At 45.6% G+C, this 23,866-nt stretch overlaps 1 protein-coding gene across 10 annotated transcripts in view; it reads left to right on the forward strand.

Annotated features, from left to right (window-relative positions):
• Positions 1–17,257, forward strand: part of CGNL1 (cingulin like 1) — a 101,075-nt gene extending 83,818 nt beyond the window's left edge. For 9 of the 10 annotated variants that reach the window (XM_080980675.1, XM_080980681.1, XM_080980679.1 and 6 more), the window contains 6 exons: positions 2,738–2,827; positions 8,298–8,381; positions 9,962–10,086; positions 11,619–11,727; positions 12,480–12,643; positions 13,208–17,257. In XM_080980675.1, coding sequence (XP_080836801.1) covers positions 2,738–2,827; positions 8,298–8,381; positions 9,962–10,086; positions 11,619–11,727; positions 12,480–12,643; positions 13,208–13,343 — 708 coding nt within the window. In that variant the 3' untranslated portion in view covers positions 13,344–17,257. Of the gene's footprint in view, positions 1–420; positions 785–2,737; positions 2,828–8,297; positions 8,382–9,961; positions 10,087–11,618; positions 11,728–12,479; positions 12,644–13,207 lie in introns of those variants that run through there. The other variant, XM_080980673.1, reaches the window with a different exon arrangement.
• The last annotated feature ends 6,609 nt before the right edge of the window (positions 17,258–23,866 follow it).

A 23,866-nucleotide genomic window follows, 5' to 3' on the forward strand; every position in this document is an offset into this window, starting at 1 on the left:
CCTCTTCCCTCATCTGTTCTGTCAGGGCACACTCCTGATCTAATTCCTGGGTGGGCTCTATATAATATCCCACTGCCTGTCCAAAATTTCTAATCGCGTCAGTCATAAAATCCGTCTTCTCATGTAGCTGTTCCAGTAGGGCACTTGTTTTACAGAAAGCACTCAACAGAGCTTCTGAATACATTGTCCTGCAAGGTCAGAAGTCTATTCCCACGATCGTAATCTGTAACAGCTGCGAGCTCCCCGATTCAGAATTGGTTACAGTTTCACAGGCTCCCTCTAGGGGAAAAACTTCTGCTTGTTCTTTTCTTTTAAAAACAAATCTAACAACAAAGTTTCCTTTTTCAGATATTTTGTCAATATTTGTTCCTTCAAAATGCGAAGGGGAACAGTGGAATCACTATGTATCTCTTCCTTTAGCTATCTGTCAGAAACGTTTGTCTCTGGTCAATGAACTTCAAAAAACGTCAGTCCTGACACCCCGCTCCAGGATCAAGACGGTGGAAAGTTACTTTACTTTACACTCACTTCTGCAGGTTTAAACAGTCCGGAAAAAGTCCCCCCTCTTCTCCTGCTTCCGAAGGGGGTTCAACAATTTTAAATGATGAAAGTTAATCCTTTAGAAGCGATTTTCAGAACTTTAGTTTGCCGTGTCTTTGCTTTAATCTATCTACAAAGAAACGGAAGGCTGACTTCCTGTTTAGACCTTCCCGTTTCAGTGCCAAATTAAATTAAACTTTTAAGTCCAATTTTCCTTTCTGCTCGCAAATCCTTATTTAGAGTCCAATTGTCCGAAATTTAAGTACTCACCGGTGGTTGTTTTAAAAGCCAAATTGTCCCAGGAAAAAGGCAGCGCTCTCCGGCAACGGCTGTGCGGCTTCGCTCCACGGAAGAAGCAGTTGACTCTCAGCACCGCGCCACTTCCCCCTCTTTGCTCCGGAGCCCGTTAGTGGGTTCCTTTGCGGGTTGGGGGGGCGCTAAAGGTGCCCGCCGAGTCCCATGGTCACAGGCTTCATCCGCCTGTGATTTTTGAATGGGTCCCCGCTTCGCCGTAGCGGAAAAGACCCGTTTCCCGTGGAGCTAGTCCCTCCAGTTCAGAGGGAATCCGCCATTGCCGATGGCGCCACCCCGGAAGTCCTTGGAGCAGGCCGTCCCTGGCACTGGGACACAGAGCACCCACAGAAACACACACTACACACAGAGTTGCAGGGGCTCTGGGAGCGCATGTTTCAAATCTCACCCTGCTCCATTTACACTCCATCAAATGTTGCCCCTCTAAGTGCCCGTTGAGGTTGCTGGTACATTCAGCCCAGCCCTTTTCTCTCCCCCTGCCACATTTCCACACCTCCTTTCAAAGACTGTTTCCAAGGCAGTATTACAAAAAGATGACAATATAAAACAAAAAGGAATTGTAAAATGGTAATAGAATCATAAAACAGCAGCTAAGCTATGTTTTGGCACTCACGGCTCTGCTGGAGTATGTAGAAGCCCCTCAAGGCATCACCGACCCCTTTTCCAGGAAGGGGAACTGTGAAGACTGCCCTTGGTCTGGGAAAAGCTGCCCACCCTGTGGGCTGTGTCAGATGTGGAGCTCTGGTTTTCCGGGGTTCTTCATGTGATGCTGCCATCATGGCTGAGGGGAATGAAACTCTGGTTGCCCTAAGGAACTGCCCCAAAGATTTTTTGTGGGGATTTCACATCTAATTGCTGATTCCTTTAAGCTTGAGAGATGTTGAATGATGATCAACGCAAGCCAGAGATGGGCGCCTGTGACCTTTTAGTTAATGTTGGACTATAATTGCCAGAATCTCTGGCCATAGACCATTCTTGTTGGGGCTGATGAGAGTTGGAGCCCAATAAACCTTTGGTGACCCACAGGTTCCCCATTCCTGAGATAAACACTTGGGAGCGCAGTCCTCACCAGTGCTTTTCCCCCCTGTTGCTCCATGCCAGTATGCAGCACCACCACTGTTTTCCAACAGCTTAAAGCAGGAGAGCAATGACTGGGGGCTGCTCAGTCCTCTGCACCTTGGAAGTGTTTCCAAGATCCTGTTTCCCTGCTTCCCACTTCCTCTAGTTTCTTAGCATTGCCGTGACAAACATCATAGTTGTCATTGCTGTTGTCATCATGGCAGTTTATTCAGCCAATCCCATCTCCAGAATTTAACCTCCACCCTGGCTGTTCTGTGAGTCCACTGCCTCTTCTGCCCACTCTGATTTGACCAATGAGAGAGACTGTTATATGGAAGGTGACTGACAGCTGGTTTCTGGGTGGGCAAGTGGAGAGCAGTGACTGGCAACTCTGCAAGCCATTGGGGGCATGATTTGCAAAGGCGAGAAGTGCCAGCAGCCAATGAGCTTTGAGAACGGAAAGGAAGGGGTTGAGGGAAAGAAGCCATGCAGGGAAGGCACTTCTGGTGCCTCGTCCCACCGCACAGGCGCCGTTTCCTTCTCCTCTTCCCGCCCCAACGCCTGTCTCCTCATGTGGCTGTGTCGCCAGAGGAGATGCTACAGCTGCTGTAGGGGCGCATGTGGGACTTCGCCTCTTTTGGGAGCAAGGCTGGCGCGCCTTTGAGTGGTACGGTGAGTACCAGCACCATTTTCCTGGTAAAAAACACTGGTCCTCACCCAGTGTCTAGTCCTGAATTGTTATCTTCCAGAGTTTGCCTTGGTCACCCACTGCTACTCCTTCTTTCCACTCTCAGCCACTGAGCCAATGTTGTGTCATCTCTTTTAGTACAAGATGTCCCAGCTGGAACTGGAGCTTGAAGAGGAGCGGAACAATTCAGACATCTTGTCTGAAAGGATCAGCAGGTGCAGAGAGCAGGTACCTGAGCAGGGGGAATTCTCCACTGGGCAGCTCTGGCTGGAGGGAGCACATTAAGATTCCTGACAATCCTCTTTAGTTCTCTAATTGGGCCCAACCCACCAGCCACTACTCAGCTGTGTTTCTAGGGATTCCATTCACATTCTCCTCCAGACAGCATATAAGACGATTGCCCTGTGTCATCCTTGCAGCTTCTCTGTGTGGCAGGTGGCACTGGGAGAGTAGGACTGGCCTAGGGTGAGTTTGGGGGCCGTGCCAGGAATGTGAGTCCAGCATTCTGCCAGCAGCATCAGCTGGCAATGAATCCCTCTGTTTCTTGTTGGTTTGAATTGGGCATGTACAAGCCTTCTCTTCTTCCTTCCTCTCTCCTGCTTAAAAGTTGTTTGTATTTATGCAGCAGTTTGTGGGGGTAGGGCAAGGGGGCCCTTATTGGCCTTATTGGACCCACAGACAATGCCAGTGTTCAGTGGGGATGCCGCAGCCCATTCTGTGCCTGGGATCATGGAGTGGAGGTAGCCTTCAAGGGATGTAGCTGTAGTTTTTAATGAGAAGTTTTAAAAGAAACACAAACCACCAACTTTCTGACCAGCAGCATATTATGTAAGTCGGGAGGCAGGGTGTTGGGTCAGGGCAAAATAGGTGTTCCTCCCAAAGGCTCTGGAGCCCCTAATTTTGTACGAGTTACAAAGTTTTCCTTGTTCTGAGTCAACACTAGGATGGCCAAAGGATGGATTCCCAGGAGACTATTTCAGGGTCTGCTAAACATTCACAATAAAGCAAGGACTAATAATGGGTTTGTTTTGGTCAACATCGTTGATTAAGGGTGCCAACTGACCCAGCCCGGTTTGCCCCTGTGCCTTTAACAAAGGTTTGGGCTGTGGCGATGTGCAGGTATCATTTCCATGGCATGGATGAAGCTAAATGTTATTACCACTTGCGAATTGCTGCTGAAGTGACAGCGGCAGGGGCTGACTGAAAAGTTGGCAAACCGTTGGGTGACCCAGGAAACTCCCCTCCCCCATTGCTGGCAAGCTCTCTTAATATGAAGTTAATGGAGACTAATCTGTAGAGTGATCGGCATTAAATAGAAAATATTGTTTTATGGGGCATTTAATTCCTTAAACTGCTGTTCGTCATGATTGAGAACATTTGCACATTTCTGCTTTGGAGTTAATGGCAGCTCTTCCAGCTCAGCAGGTGAGAGTTGTAGCTTCTTCATAGCCCCATTCTTCAGGTGGCTTTGAGAGGAAAGAAATAATTGAAATGTGATTGTGGGACTCCAGGGCCCTGGATTGTGTTCCCTGGATTATGCCCACTGTGTTGCTGGGGTGTAAGGAGGAGAAGGGAACATGCAGCTTGCTTTTGCAAAAATGTAAGGAGATGGGAGAACCAGTTGTGTCTCTGTGTCATTTTGATTACTCAGTCCCTAAACCTTGATGCCACCCAGAATCAATGCTGAGGATGACACTATCAGCAGGAACAAAATCCTGTATTATTATTTGCAAAGCCTGCAGGGGTGACTTGAACCCGAGTCCAGCTATGGATATGAGAGAGCCTTCTTTGGCAATGCCACTGTGCCAGTGGCCAGCATTCAAGAGCAGCCCTTCTTCCCCTACTGCCTGGATGCATTCTCGTCCTGCAGCAACTAACAACTGGGGCCGGGGGACGGACGACCAAAGAAAGAAAGCCGACTGAACATGAATTAATTGACTCCGGAGCAGCTTCTCTTGAGGGGCCTGTTTCCATAGCAATAGCACAGTAAATGAGCAAAGGATGAAGTTACATTGGCAGGGCTGTCATTCACTTCTTTGGGCAAAGCAGTCCCAGTGGATGCTGCACACCTGCTCCTCACTTGGCGCAGGTGCGTGGAGCAGGCAGATGAAAATGTGGGAAGTGCCGGCTTTTTTTTGGCCAGAGAGGCATCCATGCTTCCATTAGTTCCCTTTATTGAGCAGCTGAGTGTTTCTGCTGAGTCAGGCAGCCCAGGAACAGGGAGGGCTGAGGCTTTATTTTCTCCTGGCTTTCCCCTCTCGAGGACTAGTGAGACGTGCATGTGTCCAGTGGGAGACGGAAGACAGCGGCTGCAGCCGTCTTTAGGCTATTATTAGAAATCAAATTACTTTTCTCCTTGACAACGAACTCCGCAGCTGCGCCTTGTCCAGAAACAGACCCAAAGCACCAAGCTCTCTAATAAAGGCCCCTTGGACCGGACGTGCTTGCTCTTCAATGGGCCTCCCTTCCAGCTGGAGCAGCTGCTACCTGAAGCCGTGCAGTTAATGCTTGTGCTTGTCACAGAATTTGAACATCTTTGATGCATTGGGGAGGAGAAGATCAAAAATGCAGAAGGGCACAGTAGCCCATGTTTCTTCTGTCCTAGTGGCCAAGATCTGCCAGTCTGGGGCTATCAGGAACCTGCCCCTAGATCATGGGTAGGCAAACTAAGGCCCGGGGGCCAGATTCGGCCCAATCGTCTTCTAAATCCGGCCTGCAGACGGTCCGGGAATCAGCATGTTTTTACATGAGTAGAATGTGTGCTTTTATTTAGAATGCATCTCTGGGTTATTTGTGGCGCCTGCCTGGTGTTTTTACGTGAGTAGAATGTGTGCTTTTATTTAAAATGCATCTCTGGGTTATTTGTGGGGCATAGGAATCCATTCATATTTCCCCCCCAAAATATAGTCCGGCCCCCCACAAGGTGGAGGGACAGTGGACCGGCCCCCTGCTGAAAAAGTTTGCTGACCCCTGCCTAGATCCTTCACCAAATTTGATCTTCTCCACCCATCTTTTTTCCTTAAAAAATGTTTAGGGGTGCTCTCATTTTGACTCAAGAAAGTCACCATTCAATAGTGCAAATTGCGGAAAATAAATACAGTAAATGGACAAAAGTACAAAGAACATGCATTACCTCATATTACACAGCTGACAGCTCGCAGTAACGCTCACTTCCATCTGAGACTCAGGAAACACCAGGAAAGGAAAGGAAGCCGCTGTTAGAGGTGGTAACAACGAAACTGACCAATCACCGTGCTAGATTCCAACTCCTACTTCACACATTAAACGCTCGCTTCCATGTGAGACTCGGGAAACACCGTGACAGGAAATGAGGCTGAGGGCTTGTTCTTCCTTGGTGGAGAAAGTGCTTTGGGGGGGGTACGCATACCCCTAAACATTTTGTGAATCTAACGGGAGAAGAAACTAATTTTTAAAACATTTTTCGTTTCTTCTCCCGTTAGATTCACAAAATGTTTAGGGGTATGCGTACCCCCCCCAAAAAAGCACTTTCTCCACCAAGGAAGAACAAGACCCTCCCGTGGCCCACAGCTCAGTTAACACCCCTTGAGAGCCGCACCAAGGGTTGCAATTCAGAGAAGCCCAGTAAACCCTGAGGAGACCCCTGCTTCAGACCCCCCAGCATTGGGCCCAGTGAGATTGGCACCACAGGCAGCCCTTGGGGAAATGTCCACCAATAGACAATTCTGTGTTGACCCTTCTACACAGAAGCATCCTTCAACCACCACAGCAGCAGCATCCATCACCTCAGTGCCCCTTGCTGTCCTACATCCATCTCTAATGTGAGACCCAGGGATGGCCGCCCACATTTTTCACAGCCTCTGAGCACACAGAGGACACAATAGCTCAGTGTCTGGAACCTCACTGTGACCAGCTACATCCAAGCCCACTGACAAACATCATCCATTTAAAAGCTGCACCTTTAATTAGTTGCTCATTAATTCCCCCCTCCCCTTCAGAATTTTCTTTCATTTTGTCTGGGCCTCCTGAAGCAATTATAGCAGAGTTTTCTGCATGACCCCAATAAAAGGGCCTTGTAAAAGATGAAAGTAGGGATGGTGGGCATTCCATAACAAGATCTTCCAATGGCCAGACGATAACATTGGTTTCAGAAGTTCATGGTACTTGGGGGGTGTATGTGTGGGCATGTGGAGTGCATATGCTGCCATTTGGAATTTGGTGCACATTGGGATGGACACTTTGTAGGGAACTGACCCTGTGTCTTGGATATGATGCCAAACTGAACCTTTCACTGGGATCCTCTTTGACCTCTTTTTCCTATAAAATGGCGCTAGTATCTTTGGCTAGTATCTCATTCCATCTCTCTTGCGCTGTTTGTGTGGCTGTGATTTTTACCCTAAGAAAATGACTTTGCTTTCCCAAGCTCTACTTCCCCCACTTCATGCCCCTTCTTGACCCCCCTTCTGTGGCTAAGCTCCTCCTTTGCCAGCCCCCTTTGTCTTCACCCAAACCCACCATTTGGTCTTTGCCCTCCCCACTGCTCCCTTGGGTCAGAAATCGCTCCCTTCCTTCAGAAGCAGCTTTACAGCGGGCCAGACTATTAGTTCGTCTCAGCACTGCCCACTTTGACTGGCAGGGAGGCTCTCTCTAGTGGTGGCACATGCAGAGAAAAGTCCCATGCGCATTACCTGCAACCTGAGCTTTTTTAACTGGAGATGCTTCTGGAGATTAACCTGGGACCTCTTCCAAAATATGTCCTGGGCTACATTGAGCTACAGTTTCTCCTTTCCTCCCATCTGGCTTCTTTTTCCACAAGGCAGTCCCTGAGCAAGCCTGATGTTCCTTTCTTTCCCATCCTCATCCATCCTCTTACAGTGGTACCTCGGGTTACATACACTTCAGGTTACAGACTCTGCTAACCCAGAAATAGTACCTCGGGTTAAGAACTTTGCTTCAGGATGAGAACAGAAATTGTGTTCCGGCGGCGTGGCAGCAGCAGGAGGCCCCATTAGCTAAAGTGGTGCTTCAGGTTAAGAACAGTTTCAGGTTAAGAACGGACCTCCAGAACGAATTAAATTCTTAACCTGAGGTACCACTGTACTAATATTCATGCTGCCCTTCCTGCCACTTGTGCCCTTTCTGCCCATTTCAGACTGGAAATGCCCTTAGCTGTGGCCAAGTGGGTGAATACTAGCCATGATGGTTGTGTACTACTTTCAGGATCAAAGGCAAGGCCAGCTGCCGAGTACAGTGGTACCTCGGGTTAAGAACTTAATTTGTTCTGGAGGTCCATTCTTAACCTGAAACTGTTCTTAACCTGAGGTACCACTTTAGCTATTGGGGCCTCCCGCTGCCGCCGCCGTGCGATTTGTGTTCTCATCCTGAAGCAAAGTTCTTAACCCGAGGTACTATTTCTGGGTTAGTGGAGTCTGTAACCTGAAGCGTCTGTAACCTGAGGTACCACTGTATCACACCTAGGGACATGCTGTTGCCCTTGTGTCTTGCTTGTGGGCTTTCAGGAAGCCCCTAGTTCACCCCTGTGGGAAGCTGGGCTGGATAGGCCCGCTTGGGTCTGACCCACCTGCAGGTCTCTTCTTAGTGCCTGCAATTCTACGGCATTGCCTGGAGCTGTAGAGGAGAGTGTTAAGACGTGTTGTTAGGTTGCTGCCATTTGGAGGTTTCAGCCTTTTTTCTTTTCTTTTTTGCTTATCACCTACAGATTGAGCAAATGCGGAGTGAGCTACTTCAGGAAAGGGCTGCGAGGCAAGACTTGGAATGTGACAAGATTTCGCTGGAGAGACAGGCAAGGATTGCGGCTTGTTTTGTGCTCAGGCTTGGGGTGTTTGATGCCAGGACCGGACAATGGGAAATATGGATGTTAGCAGGCAGTGCCCCAGACTGTGTACTGAGTGCACTCCCAGTGCCATGGAGTGGCCAGAGCCTGGCTCAGCCTCCCCCAGCCTAGATCCCTTCAGATAGTTTGGGCTGCCACACCCACAGCTGTACTCCCAGAATCTTATGGCTGTGCTGGCCAGGGCTGCTGGGTGTTGTCCAAAACAGCTGAAGGGCATCAGGTTGAGGAAGGCTTGCCTAGGCCCACACCTTCAGGGTTAAGGAGCAGAGCTGCCTCCTAGCAGGGTTGGACACCAGTGCCTCTTCTCTTGGAAATTACACAGGAAAAAACCACCCATAGCCATCCCAGCTTAAACACTTCAGGAGCAGAGTGCCACCTAGTGGTGGACATGCATCTTAGCTGCCCAAAACTAAAGCCTCAGCCAGACATCCTTTTGTCCCACCAGGCACAGGTCCAGGCTTTGAAGCTCTGTGTCCGAGCGGTTTCTTTTTTGGCCCAGCGCTTTCCCTGCGTTTGCCTGCTGAATTGGAGAAAATGGCAATCGAGTTTTCTGCAGATTGTCATTTTGCTCCAGTTCAGTGGTAAAACATGGGTTTTCATGAGGAAAGCGCTGGGACAAAAACAAAAACAGAAAATGCTTGGACAAAGAGCTTTAAAGTGCAGATCTGTGCCTGAAAAGTGCGGCAGTATCTGAAATGTGGATGATCCCTACGTGTGTGTTTTTCCTTCTCCAGAGGATCCACTATTTTCTTTGTGTTTGTGTAGCTTCAGCATAGAAGTCAACTCCTAGGGGCCAAGGTCCCTTCCGCCCCCCCAAAGTATTTGACTCCCCCCCCCAGGTTGATGGCCATTGCCATTCAAATAGGGTTTGTGTGCACTGTGTATTGTGATTGATTATGTGAGGCGGGGCTTAGCTAGGCCCCCCCAATATTTTATTCAAGTCGGCCCCCGTGATCTTCAGCAAGACTTTCACTACATGTTGTGAAATACAGAAACTTCACATCTATAACTTCCATATCCACAACAGTTTCTGCCAGCCAGTAAAAGCCACCAAAAGAGGTGGGTCTTTAAGGCCCATTTCAAAATATAAAGGGGTGAAGTTTCCCTGCTTTCCCGTGGGACTGAATTTCACAAATGTGGGGTCACTCAAGAGAAGGGCCTGTTCCGTGTGCCCAGCAACCTAAGCAGGGCCTGTGAAGCAGATTGTTAGGCATAGGCAGGTTGATCTGAATTGTTGATCCTTTCTGAGGAATCTTAAGGGCTTTCAGGGTTATCGCAGCACTTTGCATCAGACCTGGAAGGTACGAAGGTCAGATCTGAGCAGTGGGCCACAATCCCCTCAGAGGTTTCCATTAATCAACATGAGAGACTCTTCTGACAGAGTGGGACTCATATTAACTGGGGAGAAGAGATGGATGCCATTCGCCAGTCAAAAAGTCTAGGGCATGCAACTGCCTAGGCCCCGTGCTGCAGTGCTGATTTGTCCACAGACTTACCTGCTCAATAAGCTCTGCATATTCTTACTCTAGAACAAGGACCTGAAAAGCCGGATCTTTCACCTTGAAGGTTCTTACCAGTCCAGCAAAGAAGGGCTTCTGGTTCAGATGGAAACCAGGATCATGGAACTGGAGGAGCGGCTGGAGAATGAAGAGAGGTAAAGCAGACTGCAAGACCACCCAGGGAACACCATGTCCCAGTCAGATATTCATCTATTTTAAGAGTCGCAACAAGCCTCTCATCTAAATACTGGAGACCCACCACCTCTGTTAGCTTAAAAAGGAATTGAACCTATTTCAAAATTGGTACCGCTTACAATATTTCAAATCAATATAAAGTTTATAATTCACCCATCCAATAAAAATAACACAACAGCAGAGCCACATATAAGAAGAACAGGTAGTAGAAGCAGACCATCCATACTTACTGGCAGTGGACATCAGAATATCTCATGCTAGAGACACACCATACGGAAGGGCTGTTGTCTCCATGCCCCGGTTGGCAGACTTCCCACCTTCCCACTTGTCTAGACAGGCCTTTGATACAGAAGTGTTCCAGGTCTTCCTTACCCTTACAAAAATGTAATTCGTGGGTTATTTTCTCTGCAATAGCCAGTTGACATATTTTTCTTCCACAACGAAAGGTTTAAGTCCAGTAATATATTTCATTTCTGGGCCAAATAAGTTCTTTTTGTACCCGGCATCCATATAAGAAGTTAATTTGATCTGAAAATTGCTGTTTGATCATCCCATAAGTTCATAATGACAAGTTGTGGGGAAGCTTGAATGGAGTACCGTATTTTTCGCCCCATAGGGCGCACCGGCCCATAGGACGCACCTAGTTTTGGAGGGGGGAAATAAAGGGAAAAAAATTATTTCCCCCCCGAGCTTCCCCCGACCCCAGCCCCCAGAACAGGCAGCTCTCCACAAGCCTTGGGAGACCGGCGCGACTTCCCCCCGGGCTCCCACGCCTTGCGGATATCTGCCTGAAGCCCAAACCAGGTCGGGGAACGGCGGGATGGCGGCGCTGCACCTCCCCGCTGTCCCCCAAGCCTCCAAACCAGGTCGGGGAACCAAAGCCCGGGGCGCGCTGTGCAGCGCGCCCCAGGCTTCGAGATGCAGGCTGCTATCCGCAAGCCTAGGGAGCCCGACGGGAACTCCCGCGGGCTCCCAAGGCTTGCTGAGAGCTTCCTGAAGCCTGGAGAGTGAGAGGGGTCGGTGCGTACCGACCCCTCTCGCTCTCCAGGCTTCAGCGAAAGCCTGCATTCGCCCCATAGGACGCACACACATTTCCCCTTCATTTTTGGAGGGGAAAAAGTGCGTCCTATAGGGCGAAAAATACGGTATTTAAAAAAAATAAAAATACTTCAAAAACACCACTCCAAAATTTGGATGTCAGGGGCATTCCCACAAAAATGGAAACATGTCCCCCTGCTACTGGAGCTGCACCAACAGCCCTGTGGGGCAATTGATGTCATGTGTGAAAGCTGCCCAGGAGTACAATGCTACCTTGCAGAATTTTTAAGGAACATTCCCTTACACAAACTGAGATTGATTTATAAGGCTTAAGTACCCATGTTGCATTCTACTCTGAGTCATCTATTTTCAATTGTAGTCCTTCTCCCAGGTAAGTGGAACATTTTTTGGTTCTTACCTTGCTGTCTGTGAGTATGCCCTTCTCTTTTCCTAGGGATCGAGCTAACCTCCAGCTGAGTAACCGCCGGCTTGAAAAGAAAGTTAAGGAGGTCATGATGCAAGTGGACGATGAGCATCTCTCTCTGACAGATCAAAAGGACCAGGTAAGGAAGGAAAGCATCTCTTGGGCTATTGTAGTTACCAAGGATTTGTCCCCCAAATTTACTTTTATTCAGTTTATAGCTCACCCTTCATCTTGGGACTGTGAGCTGCCCCAGGAACTCACTAAAGACACTAAAACCATAACAAATATAACACAATATGAAATGGCTTCCATTTTTAAGAAAAAAGAGCGCTGGTAGTCACCGTGAAGTTGTTACAGTAAGTGCCACACTTTTAGCATTTTGGGTATGTGTGTGCCAGTACTGCATACTCTTCTGTACTCCCAGAAAAAAACACCGAGTACACCTCTGCTTTTTCTTGTATGTGGCATCCAATGCCTTCTGTTGTTCTGAAGCAGGGATTTGCCCACATGGTGTCCTTCAGAGGCTGGGACTCCCATCAAGTCCAGCCAGCCCAGCCAGTGATGATGGGAGTTGCAATCCAGCAGCATCTGATATGCTCCACTTTAGTGACCCATTTATTTTCCAAAGGGTAAAATGCATACATTCATACATACTCGGTCAAAGGGACCCCATGGAGGGTTGGTCACTTCTAGAGCAGGTCCTTCATCTGGATCCAATTCCCAACCTCTGGCAAAGGCTTTGAGCTTAAGCTTTCTAGTCCATAAAAATAGCATTTCCCATGATTACTCCATTGCTCACATAGGCTCCATGCCCTCCATCAAGGGTTGCTGAGGATGAATGACCCCTTGTCCTCCCAAGCTCTAACTGGCCCCTTTCTTCTTATTTCTCAGCTGAGCTTGCGTTTGAAAGCAATGAAACGCCAGGTGGAGGGAGCAGAAGAAGAAATAGATAGGCTTGAGAGCACCAAGAAAAAGCTTCAGAGGGAGCTGGAAGAGCAAGTTGACTTGAATGACCAACTGCAAGGACAGCTGAATGCAATCAAAAAGGAACTCAGGTGGGAAAGGAAGAGCCTTGGGACCCAGAAAGGTTTTCATCAACCCTTCCCAAGATCTGGAAAGTCACAGCTCCACTTGCCACATTGGCTCCTTGCTCATGGGTTGTATGACCCAACTCATTCTCCTCATTCTGGATCTAAGAATCTTTGTTTGGAAACCATAACCAAGCTGATTGTCCCTGCCCCTTCCAGTTTATAATTTTGGGGTTCCATGGCACTTTGGATTGGATTTCCCCGTACCCTAACATTCAGCCCTCCGCTGGGAACTTAAGTGTCATGCCAGAACCTTCACTGCTGAGTTTCCAAGGAGCTTATTTTTGTGTAAACATTCGGAGAAAGAGGAACTTTGCAGAAAGGAGCACATGCCCAAGATTGCAGTGCTCATTCTGGTGTTTCCCCCCAGGGCTGTGGAGGAGACAGTTGCCCCCATTTTCCTAGCCTTGTAGGCATTGGAATGGCTCATTCAAATCAACCAGCGTCTTTAAAATACATCATGAAAGCATTCCAAATGTTGACAGCCAGCTTATAAAGCCACACTAACATGTTTATATATTTTTGCTTTAGCAGGCACAAAAAGACCTCTAGTAAAATGCTGAATGACCTTGAAGATGACGACGACGACTTCAGCACTGATGGGGACAGCCTTTATGAAGCACCTTCAGGATTTAAATTCTTAAAGGACGATGATATCAAAAGCTAAAAATTCAGCTGTTCCATGAGTTGTGGATGTTCAGCCTTCATTGCTGAAAAGCAATGAGCTACGGACTCTGGAAGCCAATGGCTGCAGGAATACCGGTGCTGGTTGGCATTTATATCTCTCTCCACAGTGTGCCATTTTCAGACTTGAGATATTTCAGAAATAAACAGCCTAAAACACGAAGGACTTGCTTTCCAAACCCAAAGCTGCCTGCAGCCATAGAGAGTGCACCACTAAATTAGGATGACGTTTCTCAGCAGAAATAGGATGGTTGCTAAAATTGTGTCCTAAGGAGCCAGCACCTTCTGTTTCTAAGCATGGTTAAACTGCATCCATCTGACATGGATGCTAGATTTTTTTAAAAGAGAGAAAAAGGGTATTTAACTGATGTAACTAGAGGAAACTGTATAGAATGTACATATTTTAAATTAGATGTTTTAATTGATCACACTATAGCTATTTTTGTAAAGCTTCCCGTTTTTATAGAGCACATGCAAAGTACTGAAATCTCTGCTGAAATATCATACTATTTTTCAGCTAGAAAATGCCTTACATTCCAAGTATTCAGCAAGCAAGGTTTTAGGTCTCCAAGCAAGCAAGACTCTGTGGGAGGGTTAGAAAAGCTTTTATTCACAGGGCTCATAGAACATAAAGAGCAAGTTTTGAGCCAGAAGCAATGGATGCTGCTATTCCAGTTCCCAGTCCTTGGTTTTCAGGAGTGTGTGGATGCACTCACTGTGTCTTTCATACTGATCCTGCCGTTTCAGTAAGAAAGAGAATTTTGGGAGCTAGGTCTGCATCCCAGGAGCAATGACCTCCACAGGAATGAGCTCCCATGGATCTTGGCTAGGCTTTCCTGACATATGGAAGTACAGCAGTTTGTGGTGCCTTGAGCTTCTCTCACATCTAAATCCTCTGCTGTTCATGAAAAATGAGTTGAGAAAAAACGGTTCTCCTCTGGATTTGCAACTTATTTTTTCCTCAACAAAGCCCCCCTATTTTCAATTGGTCTGTTTCATTCTGACCCAGCAAAGCACTTGAGAGCAAAAGAACCAGGTGAAGTGATTTCCTGCTACAGGTACAGAATCCCTGACTCTTTACTCCAGCTCTAGTGCACTCCCACTTCTGGTGTTTTAGGCTGGGTACACATGATGTTTGCCACTATCTATATGAGTCTTAGAGTTTTCGACAAAACTGATATACTGTTGCTTGATGCCTTTCCTTCAAACCAGCTTCCATCCCGATTCTGAAAACTTAAGCTGCAGTTAAGCTGAGGTGTGTACATTTGAGACAGTCATTGTGCATGTGCAGATGACACCTTCGTGAATAGGATTTTCTGGGGAGGGGAGAAGGGGTTGTAGGCACAGAAAACCAAACAGGTAACGTGCATCAGGTCCATCCCATCCCTGGTGTGCACAGCAACATGCAAATGCAACTTGAAACACACAGTGTTTTAAGCTGCTAATGTGTACATGGCCAGTCTTGGACCAGAAGCTAATACAAGCCACTTTGTTCTAAATGGTTTACCAGATCTGCTGTTGTGGACTACAAAGAGCTGCACAACAAGCATACTGTATAAGGAACAGCTATCCCACCCTGACTTTGCATTTTATCTACAGGCTTTTATAAACATGCTCTTGTGTACACTGGGGAGGCTAACCTGTGGCCCTTCTGATGATGTTAGACTACAGCTCCCCTCACCATTCTTGACCATTGGCTATGCTAACTGGAGCTAATGGGAGCTGCAGTCTGACATCGTCAGGAGGGGAACAGATTAGCGAGGATTAAACACACACACATATTGCCATCTATGCAGCTTTGGTATTCTACAAAAGGAAGCATCCTGATTCATCAAACTGCTATACTGATGAATGCTGAATTACATGAGAATTATGTTAATTATAGTAGGTGGCCAACTTTGAGGAGTTAATCAGTTTTGGAAATCCATTGCTCAAGATGTTGAGAATGAACTCGAGTTGAATGCTGCCTAGTTAGCAACAAAAACAAGTATGTCTCAAGTGTACTTGGGATTTTAAGTAACTTTGGTTATAATAACAATGAAAATCTTGGAAGCAAAAAAATGTGCATATGGGTCCACAGTAGCACTGTTAAGGGAACAAAGATACCAATTAAAAATGAAGGGTAAGAAACCATTCCTGATGAAGGAAACTTTGCTTCTGTATTGGAACAGGTAGAGAGCAGTGTTTGTATGGCTTGAGTCTTGCATAAAAGCAATTAAGCCTCCATAATGCCTCCCATTGTGCATACATTAATAAATTCCCCACAGCCCCCAAATTGGCAGTACCCTTTAATAGGAGAAGAAGCCTTAGATGAGTTGCAGGGCTATAAGGAAAGTGGGCAGGGGAGGACATCAGTCTGTGAAGTTTGTTTGATCATCTAAGCAAAATCAAATCCAGGCACTGAAGATCCCGTTAGAAATGGCAGCTCCTGGGCACCAAATGAGTCATTTGGAGTGCTGCTGCTGCAGCCGCTGACTTTGTAGCCTGACGTTCATGCTAAGAGTTCCTAGGGGCAGGTAGAGGCTTCGAGAGAACTGGAATTGGGGTGTCACAGAGGTCTGAAAGAATCTGAAAGCACCCAAGTGGCTTTCCTGTGGAAGTTTGATTGGCAGAATAGTCTGGTCCATCTTACAGGGCAGCAGCTGTAGGGAATGGAAAGGGAATTCTAGGTACAGTCAGAGCACCAGCTTTGTATGCAGAAGGGGCCCGGTTCAGTCCCTAACCCCTCCATATGAACACAGAATAGCGCTGCTGCTTTGGGCCAAAAAGGCCCTTCCAGTCCAGCATCCTGCTCTCATGGGGATAAACCAGATGCCTATTATGGGAAGCCCACAAGTGGGACCTGAGCACAACAGCACTTTCCCCGCCTGTGATTCCCAGCAAGTGGAATTCAGAGGCACTCTGCTCCCCACAGTGGAGGGAGAACCATGAACCATAGCCTTATCATCCACGAATTTGTTCAATCCTCCTTTAAAGCCATCCAAGTTAGTGACTCTCCCTACCTCTTCTGGGAGTGAATTCCATAGTTTAACTATGCACTGTGTAAATAACTTTCAAAATACTTGTTATAGGTATTTCAGGTATGCTGGGGGGAAAATCCACCTGAGATGTTGGAGAACCACTACCCATCAGAGTAGATCATACTAAGCTAGATGATACTCAATATGAGGCAACTATTTCTGTTCAATTAGGGAGGTTATACTGTGCAAATCCCTTGAAAACAAATCTGAATTATGAAACAGCACAGTATCTCGTGGCAATGTAACTGCATAGGAAAAGTTCTTAGTGGCTGGTGCCTGATGTTCATGAGTGAGAGGCAAGGTGGCATTTGGGGTTTTCTACCTCAAGTCAAAGAGAAATCTGTACATACAGGTTAATAGGAATAACTTGTGCTGTAAGTGTGCAGGATTTCCAGTAGGTATTGTGGTTCCTGCCAATGTTCTTTTCAGTCCTCTCTCTCCGTTCCAGCCCATCAGCATCAACGAGAGGATTGTCACTAATATCTGTAGGAGGCAGATTGCACCATACTCGGGCAGCATTTTTAGAAGGGAAAAAGAAACTGGAAGTCTATTGTGTTGACAATCAATAGAGGCTACCTCTTGTGGTTTTATGTTTGTTCTGAAACTATCATATAGACATTATTTTACACTGGTGTTCAGCTGTCCTTCCAGAAATATAGGGCAGAATCTACTAGGAGGTTCCCTTCCAAAGTCCCTGTTCATGTCAAGGATTCATGCAAGAGAAATTTCCTTGTGGACTCTGCCCATAAACTGATTCACTCAAGCCATTTGTGTGTGGGGAGGTGGGAAATCAAATAATTCTGGCAGCTACCTCCAGATATGCTTAAACTGTAAAGGACTAGTCATTCTGAAATAAAATTACATTGGCTAAATATCATCCAATTTTGGAGTTTCTTTGTGCAGTTCCAACACCCTCTTTCTCAAGAGTAGAGGCACCCGGTGGACAGTGGTAGCCCAAACAGAGTTGGATCTCGAACATTGTTAAGGGTGGCAGAGTGGAAGACAGTTCAGTGGGAACTTTTATATAAGCAACATGGAAATGGGTCAACAGGAATAGGCCTAATGGATGAATAACATTCCCTCCATCTCTTCACAATGAGAGAATGGAAGCATCCTGGGGGTTCCTGCGCTTTTTCCTTCCCTTTCTAGTATTAAGCATGTTGCCATGTTATGCCTGCACCGAGATTAACAAAAATGGTGGTAACCTTTTAATCCAGGAGCAAAGTAGCTACAAGCCTCTTTTTCAAAAACTTGTTTAAAAACCAGGCATGGTTAGCAGTGGAGCTGTCGTAACACTACATCAAAGCAGTGCTTTTCTTCTAGGAAAAAAAGTGCCAGTATAGCATAGCCTTGAGTATCCCCAGAAAATAGCACTGCATAAAACAGTATGTCCTGTGTCAAAGGAGAGGTTTAGTACAGTCAAATCTCAGTTTTCGAACGTCTTGGATGCCAAACAATTTGGAAGCTGAATGCTGAAAACTCGGAAGTGAATGCTTCCGTTTTCGAATGACTTCTGAGGTGCATTTTTCATTTTTTCCCATTGACTTTGCTGCCAGCCCTTTGATCCTGTTTTCAAATGTTTCGGAAGTCAAACGGACTTCTGGAACGGATTACGTTTGAAAACCAGGGCTCCACTGTAGTACAGTGGTACCTCAGGTTAAGTACTTTATTTGTTCTGGAGGGCCGTACTTAACCTGAAACTGTTCTTAACCTGAAGCACCACTTTAGCTAATGGGGCCTCCTCCTGCTGCTGTGCCACCGGAGCACAATTTCTGTTCTCATCCTGAAGCAAAGTTCTTAACCTGAAGCACTATTTCTGGGTTAGCGGAGTCTGTAACCTGAAGCGTATGTAACCCGAGGTACCACTGTAGTTAAAATGTGACAAAAGTGGAGAGGGGGATTGATGAGGCCTTTCAAAATGAGACCCACTTAATGGACCATCTTTTTGCATTTGATGTTTGGTTCCTTTTTTCTCCCATTTGGCATACCTGTGCTTGCAGATTGGTAAGAGGTAACATGGCAACTGAGACAGTTGTGCAACTACAGCAGTTGGCTGGCAAGCTGTTGTGAGAACAAGAGAACATAATTCCTGGCCAAAGAAAATGCAAAAAGGGGGGGGGGGGAAGGGTAAAAAAGGAATATAAAACAATACGATGCAAAACATTGTTTCCAACTAAGTCAGCCTCAGAATATGCCTACTGTATTGAGCTTAAAACAGTCACATCCATCGATTCCAGGCGGTCTATTCTGGGTATGACCCACTATGCAACATATCACTGAGTATAAAGTAAGTGATTTTATTTTAAAACAATGTCTTGAAATAAGGATACTTGACTTCTGAAACAACAATGGGATATTAGCTCTGCCCAAGGCATGATGGAGGGCAGCAACAGCTGGGAAAAGATTGATAAAACATTTTACAAGGACAGGAAGGAACACTATGGCCAGAATAATTGTCACACACAAGAGGAATGAAGATAGTTTGAATGCTTCACCTATAGATTTATAAATCACTTAATGTGTCAAGACAAATGGATGTCGTTAACATTGCAGTTGTCGTATAAGGGATTGTTATTTTGACTGAAATGTAATTGAGATGAATAAGATTTTGGAATGCAGAAACAAAGTAAATAATCAAACCATCAATGCTAGCACGCAGGCCACCTAAATTATATACCGGTAATTTGGCATTTGAATGAGTGGGATTAGTAATTGTATCATAATTTGGCATTGTTATAATGAGGCTATCATTGGATTATTGTAATTAAAAACTAATAAAAAATATTGTTAAAAGAAATAAGGATACTTGAAATCAGGATAAGCTACAGTTGTTGAAGGCTTCCACCCTCATAGGACATACAACTTATGTGGTAACATAACCATGGTTAAGTCAAAGCATGGTGTGCAACCTCACTTGGAATAAGTTTCATAGCCTGACTTGTGGCCAGTTCCTAAAAATGATACATGGCCTTTAACACATCACACTAAGCCATACCATGACAAATGTGTGGTCTCCGGGAAATAAGATTGTGTACCTTGCTGCTCCGTTGAGCGTTAAGTCATGGTTTAACATTGTTATGACTGAACCTGGACTCATAGTTTTTTTAAAAAAATAAATGAAGCCAACACTAGTGGCTAGAACGATGGATCCGTGTTGTGTGAATAGTAGGCTGATGCTGGACCTCTTGATTTCAGTTAACACATTTCAATTTAACCATGGGAAGACAGAGCTGCCTGTGTCTGCTTTGGAAGGTCCGTCTCAAACTCTGAAAGCTTTAGTCTGAAAATTATCTGGATCTTAGCATCTCTCCGACATATTTAAATCGGAAAATCTTGTTAGGCTGGTTATGTGATTGCTTTTGGTCTGACCGTTTAACTTGGTATGTGAATCAGATCTATGTGAAATAGCCTATTTCCGTGGAAATTACAGGAGTAAATTTCCGTTTACTACTACTAAAGAGCTCACATGCAAGAGAATATTGGTTGTTACTGAACTGTAGAACAGAATGGATGATACTTGAAAATACTAGGAAGAGCTACTCAGGAGGTCACCTAACTAAGAAATCTGGGTGTGTTTCCATGTCTTCTCCAGAGTAGGACCTCTCATTAAATGATGGGTGCTGCTACATACTACAGAACTTATCACAAAATGATCCCTCCTATTGGAATAATTGTAAGTCACTTGGTCACCAGGTCTCTAGTTCTTCCTTCTAAGCATATTCTCCATGCTGATATTCAGTCGTTAGAAATAAATTTTTAATAGGACAAGGAAGTGTATACATTTCTCTTGCACTCTTACACTATTAAAATTCAAGGTCACCCAATTAAGTTAATAGGCAATAGGTCCTAAACAGAAGTGAACCACCCTGTGATCTTTGGATGAAGGGCGGTATTGGTTGGCATCCGTCCGTCTCAAGAGTGCACCTCCAGGGATGAGGTCAAAGCACTGTTAGCAGCACCAGTGACCTCCCCGCTGCACAAGCCTGGGAAGTATGTATGGAGGTCCTGGGCTGCCAGATGACAAGACCCCCACTCTCAGCCTTGCTGATGTGATCCAATGGAAAACAGAGCTTGGCACCAGCTTGACTGCAGGTGTTGCTGGAAGGAGACATACAGCGTACCATCCAACCATCTTAGGGACTCCACTCTGATTTGTATTGAATTTACTCCTTAGCCTTTTCCTATCCTGAAGATATCTCATAAGGCAGCAGAGGTTTTGGATCAGTTTTTTCATTCTCCTAGATGGGCTACCCTCCCACGCTGACGAGCCCAATCTGCCCCTCACTTTCCTCTACAGCACATGCAGAAACTGCTTTTTTGACTGTTAGACCCACCTTGGTCTCGTCCACTCGATCCGCTGGAGCCTGTCTTAGCATGCATGGGAAGTCCCTAACGCACCAAGGGTTTGAGATCCATTGGCTACTCTCACCTGGTTTAGCTGGCCAGTCAAAGCCATTTCCCAGGGTGCGGCCGCTGTCACATGCTGACAGCTTATAGAAGCCACAGGTGAGAGCCGAGTGCAGGTTGGGGACCAAAGATGGGCAAACTACCCTAGAAGGAGCACAACATGTGCCCACCAGGAGTACTACCCCTCCCCTAAGGCCCCATATACTCCTAAGGGCAGTATACAAATTAAATAATTTATCCACATGCTGTGCAATTAGCTAACAGAATTCACTGCCAAAGGATGTGATGATGATGCCCTCTAGCTCAAATAGATTTTAAAAGGATTAATGGGAGTCAAATTCATGGGAGGAGGATTTATATAAAATTCTTTGTTGCTTGGAGTTCACAACCAGGGAGAGTGAGGAGCAGGGCAGAGTTTTACCCCCTATAGCAAACATTAGTACAGATCTGGCACTGTTCATGTACACAGGTATATACCCAGAAAAGAAAAAAGTGGAGGGTGTGGAAGAAGTGTTTGTGGGGTTGAAATACAAAGAAACCTACAAATTCATTTCATCAAGTCCCATCCACTACTGTGGACAGAAGCTGCAGAGCAAAAATGAATATCCATGACTGAAGTAAACAGAAATGTACGACAGCTAATTTGTCATGTGTACACAAAGAAAAACTGGATCAGTGTCACACACTCCAACCAGGAAGCACCTTTAGTGTTATTGAAATGAGCATGTATAAGTTCTGAATGTGCCCATTTGAAGCAAATTTGAAAGTTTCAGATTGAGACAGTATTATTAATAATATTTTTGTCCATAATTAATTTTTGTCCAATTAAAAGTATTATTAATAATGAATATTTTAATCCACAATTTATCCCCTTCAGCTGATTATATAATCTGCAACTAAGCACTAAAGTGGTTTGATATTGACTGTGTCTCATCCAAGATATACTCTGATGTGCCCTACAGAACCATCAGACTTCAGATCTCTTATTCTTCTGCAATTTCCTCTCATTCCTCAACAGTAATTGGTCATCACATTTTGGATTTGATAGAATAGGAAATCATAGCCCTAAATGATTGACATCCGTTTCATTTGTTACACACACTGTTAACTGTGATACAGGGTGTGCCATGTTCTGTTCTTTCATCTGGCTTAATTACTCAATGTATATTGTAAGCGTGAATCTTAACCCTCATGCAGCAATGCTGCTATTCCTGTACTGCACATTGTTAAATGACACGTGCATATGTTTAAGCAATCTGCCTCTGCGTATTGTGAAGTTTTTTGAGTAAATGTTGGATTTGTGCCAGAACAGAGTTGAGGAAGAAGACATTTCTAACCCCTATAAAAAAGCAGTGTGTGGAACATCAAAAAGAGAAAAAATTGATCTGGTAACACTAGAACGAAATCTATAATTAGACAACAAAGTCACAATGAGCACCAAACAAAAGGAATTAGGGTTGCTTGTCTATTTACTTTATTGGCAAAGATTGGAGTAGAATGATAAGACCCCTAGAAACACAATGATTTTCTTGCATTTATCATAGAGCTTCATTCAGAGCAATTTGGCTGCAGAAAATATTAGACTGGAAATCAAAAGACTGTTTGTACACCAATGGAAGGATCTTGTTGCTTGTCTCATTTTGACTAATCTGATTGGATTTATGATCTTCAGTCTTTTCCATCTTTCTGAAACCAAGAACCCCTTTCAGTTGGGGCTGGGGTCCTCAACATGGCATCCAAAGGTACCCATGTATCTGTTACCTTTTCTGGTGCACACCCATTCCTCCCCACCCTCATCCCCTGGAAAATGATTTCCTATCTCTGGTTCCTACTTCTTTAACCAATTCCTGATCTACAAGAGGACTTCTTATTCCATGACTGCTAATTTTACTCAAGAGTCTTTGGTGAGGTACTTTGTCAAAACCAATTTGTAAGTCCAGGTAATGTCAATGAGATCACCTCACACTCTCAAATAACTCTAAAAAGGTTAGTGAGCCAAGATTTGCCCAAAATCAGTTTTATTGCCCCCCGTTTCTGCTCTGGTCAGGAGCTATAGGGCATGGGTAGGCAACCTAAGGCCCAGGGGCCGGATGCGGCCCAATCACCTTCTCAGTCAGGCTTGCGGATGGTCTGGGAATCAGCATGTTTTTACATGAGCAGAATGTGTCCTTTTATTTAAAATGCATCTCTGGATTATTCGTGGGGCATAGAAATTCATTTTTTTGTTTTTTTAAAAAATATAGTCCGGCCCCCCACATGTTCTGAGGGATGGTGGACTGGCCCACGGCTGAAAAAGTTGCTGACCCCTGCCAAAGGGCTTTGAATGCCGAGGTAGCTATCTTGCCCCACTGCTCCTGGATTGCAGTACTGGATTAAGTATTGGATTAAAGTACTTATACACTCCTTTATGCCCTCCTTATTTGAGGCTCTGAAACCAAATTTAAATGCTTCTTAAAATCTAGTAGAGGAGCAACATTTGTGAGAGCTCCCTTAACGCATTCAGCCTGGCCAAAAAAGTGAAGAGTATAAGGGTGGAATTATGTTGACCATGTATTCCTGTTGGCTACCAACAGGAATGATTAAAAATAATAGTTATTTCATGAATATTTGGGAGAAGTTATTTTAATTGCTGTTTGTGAATGTTATGTTTTTACAAACCTTTTAACCTATTAGCTTGTATAAAAACACCACCAACAACACCACCACAAATCTCCTGCCTGATTAATGGGCAAGCAACTTTTTGAGTCGATTTAAATTTCCCAGCTGCGTCGCGTCTCAAAACTCCTGTTTTTCTGGAATCTCACTGAGGAATCCCACTCCTAGGTTTTTTCCAGAGCGCTACGTTTGTCGTGGAGCGCAAGGCTCCGTTTTAAGTCGAATGAAAAGTTGAAAAACCGATTTATCGAACCCAATAGCCGCCTGATCACCCCCCCCCCTTCTGTCCCCTTGTCAGCAGGAGGCCTGAGGCGCCTCGCAGGAAGGATTTCCTTCGGGAGCCGCTCTGAGGCGCGGTCGACCTGCCTCTCCTTCCCCCGGGGGCCCTTCGGCCGCCCGAGCGAGCGCGCCTCCTCACTCCGCT

The sequence above is a fragment of the Podarcis pityusensis genome (genome assembly GCF_964106645.2).
Source record: "Podarcis pityusensis genome assembly, chromosome: 14".
Classification (NCBI taxonomy): domain Eukaryota; kingdom Metazoa; phylum Chordata; class Lepidosauria; order Squamata; family Lacertidae; genus Podarcis; species Podarcis pityusensis.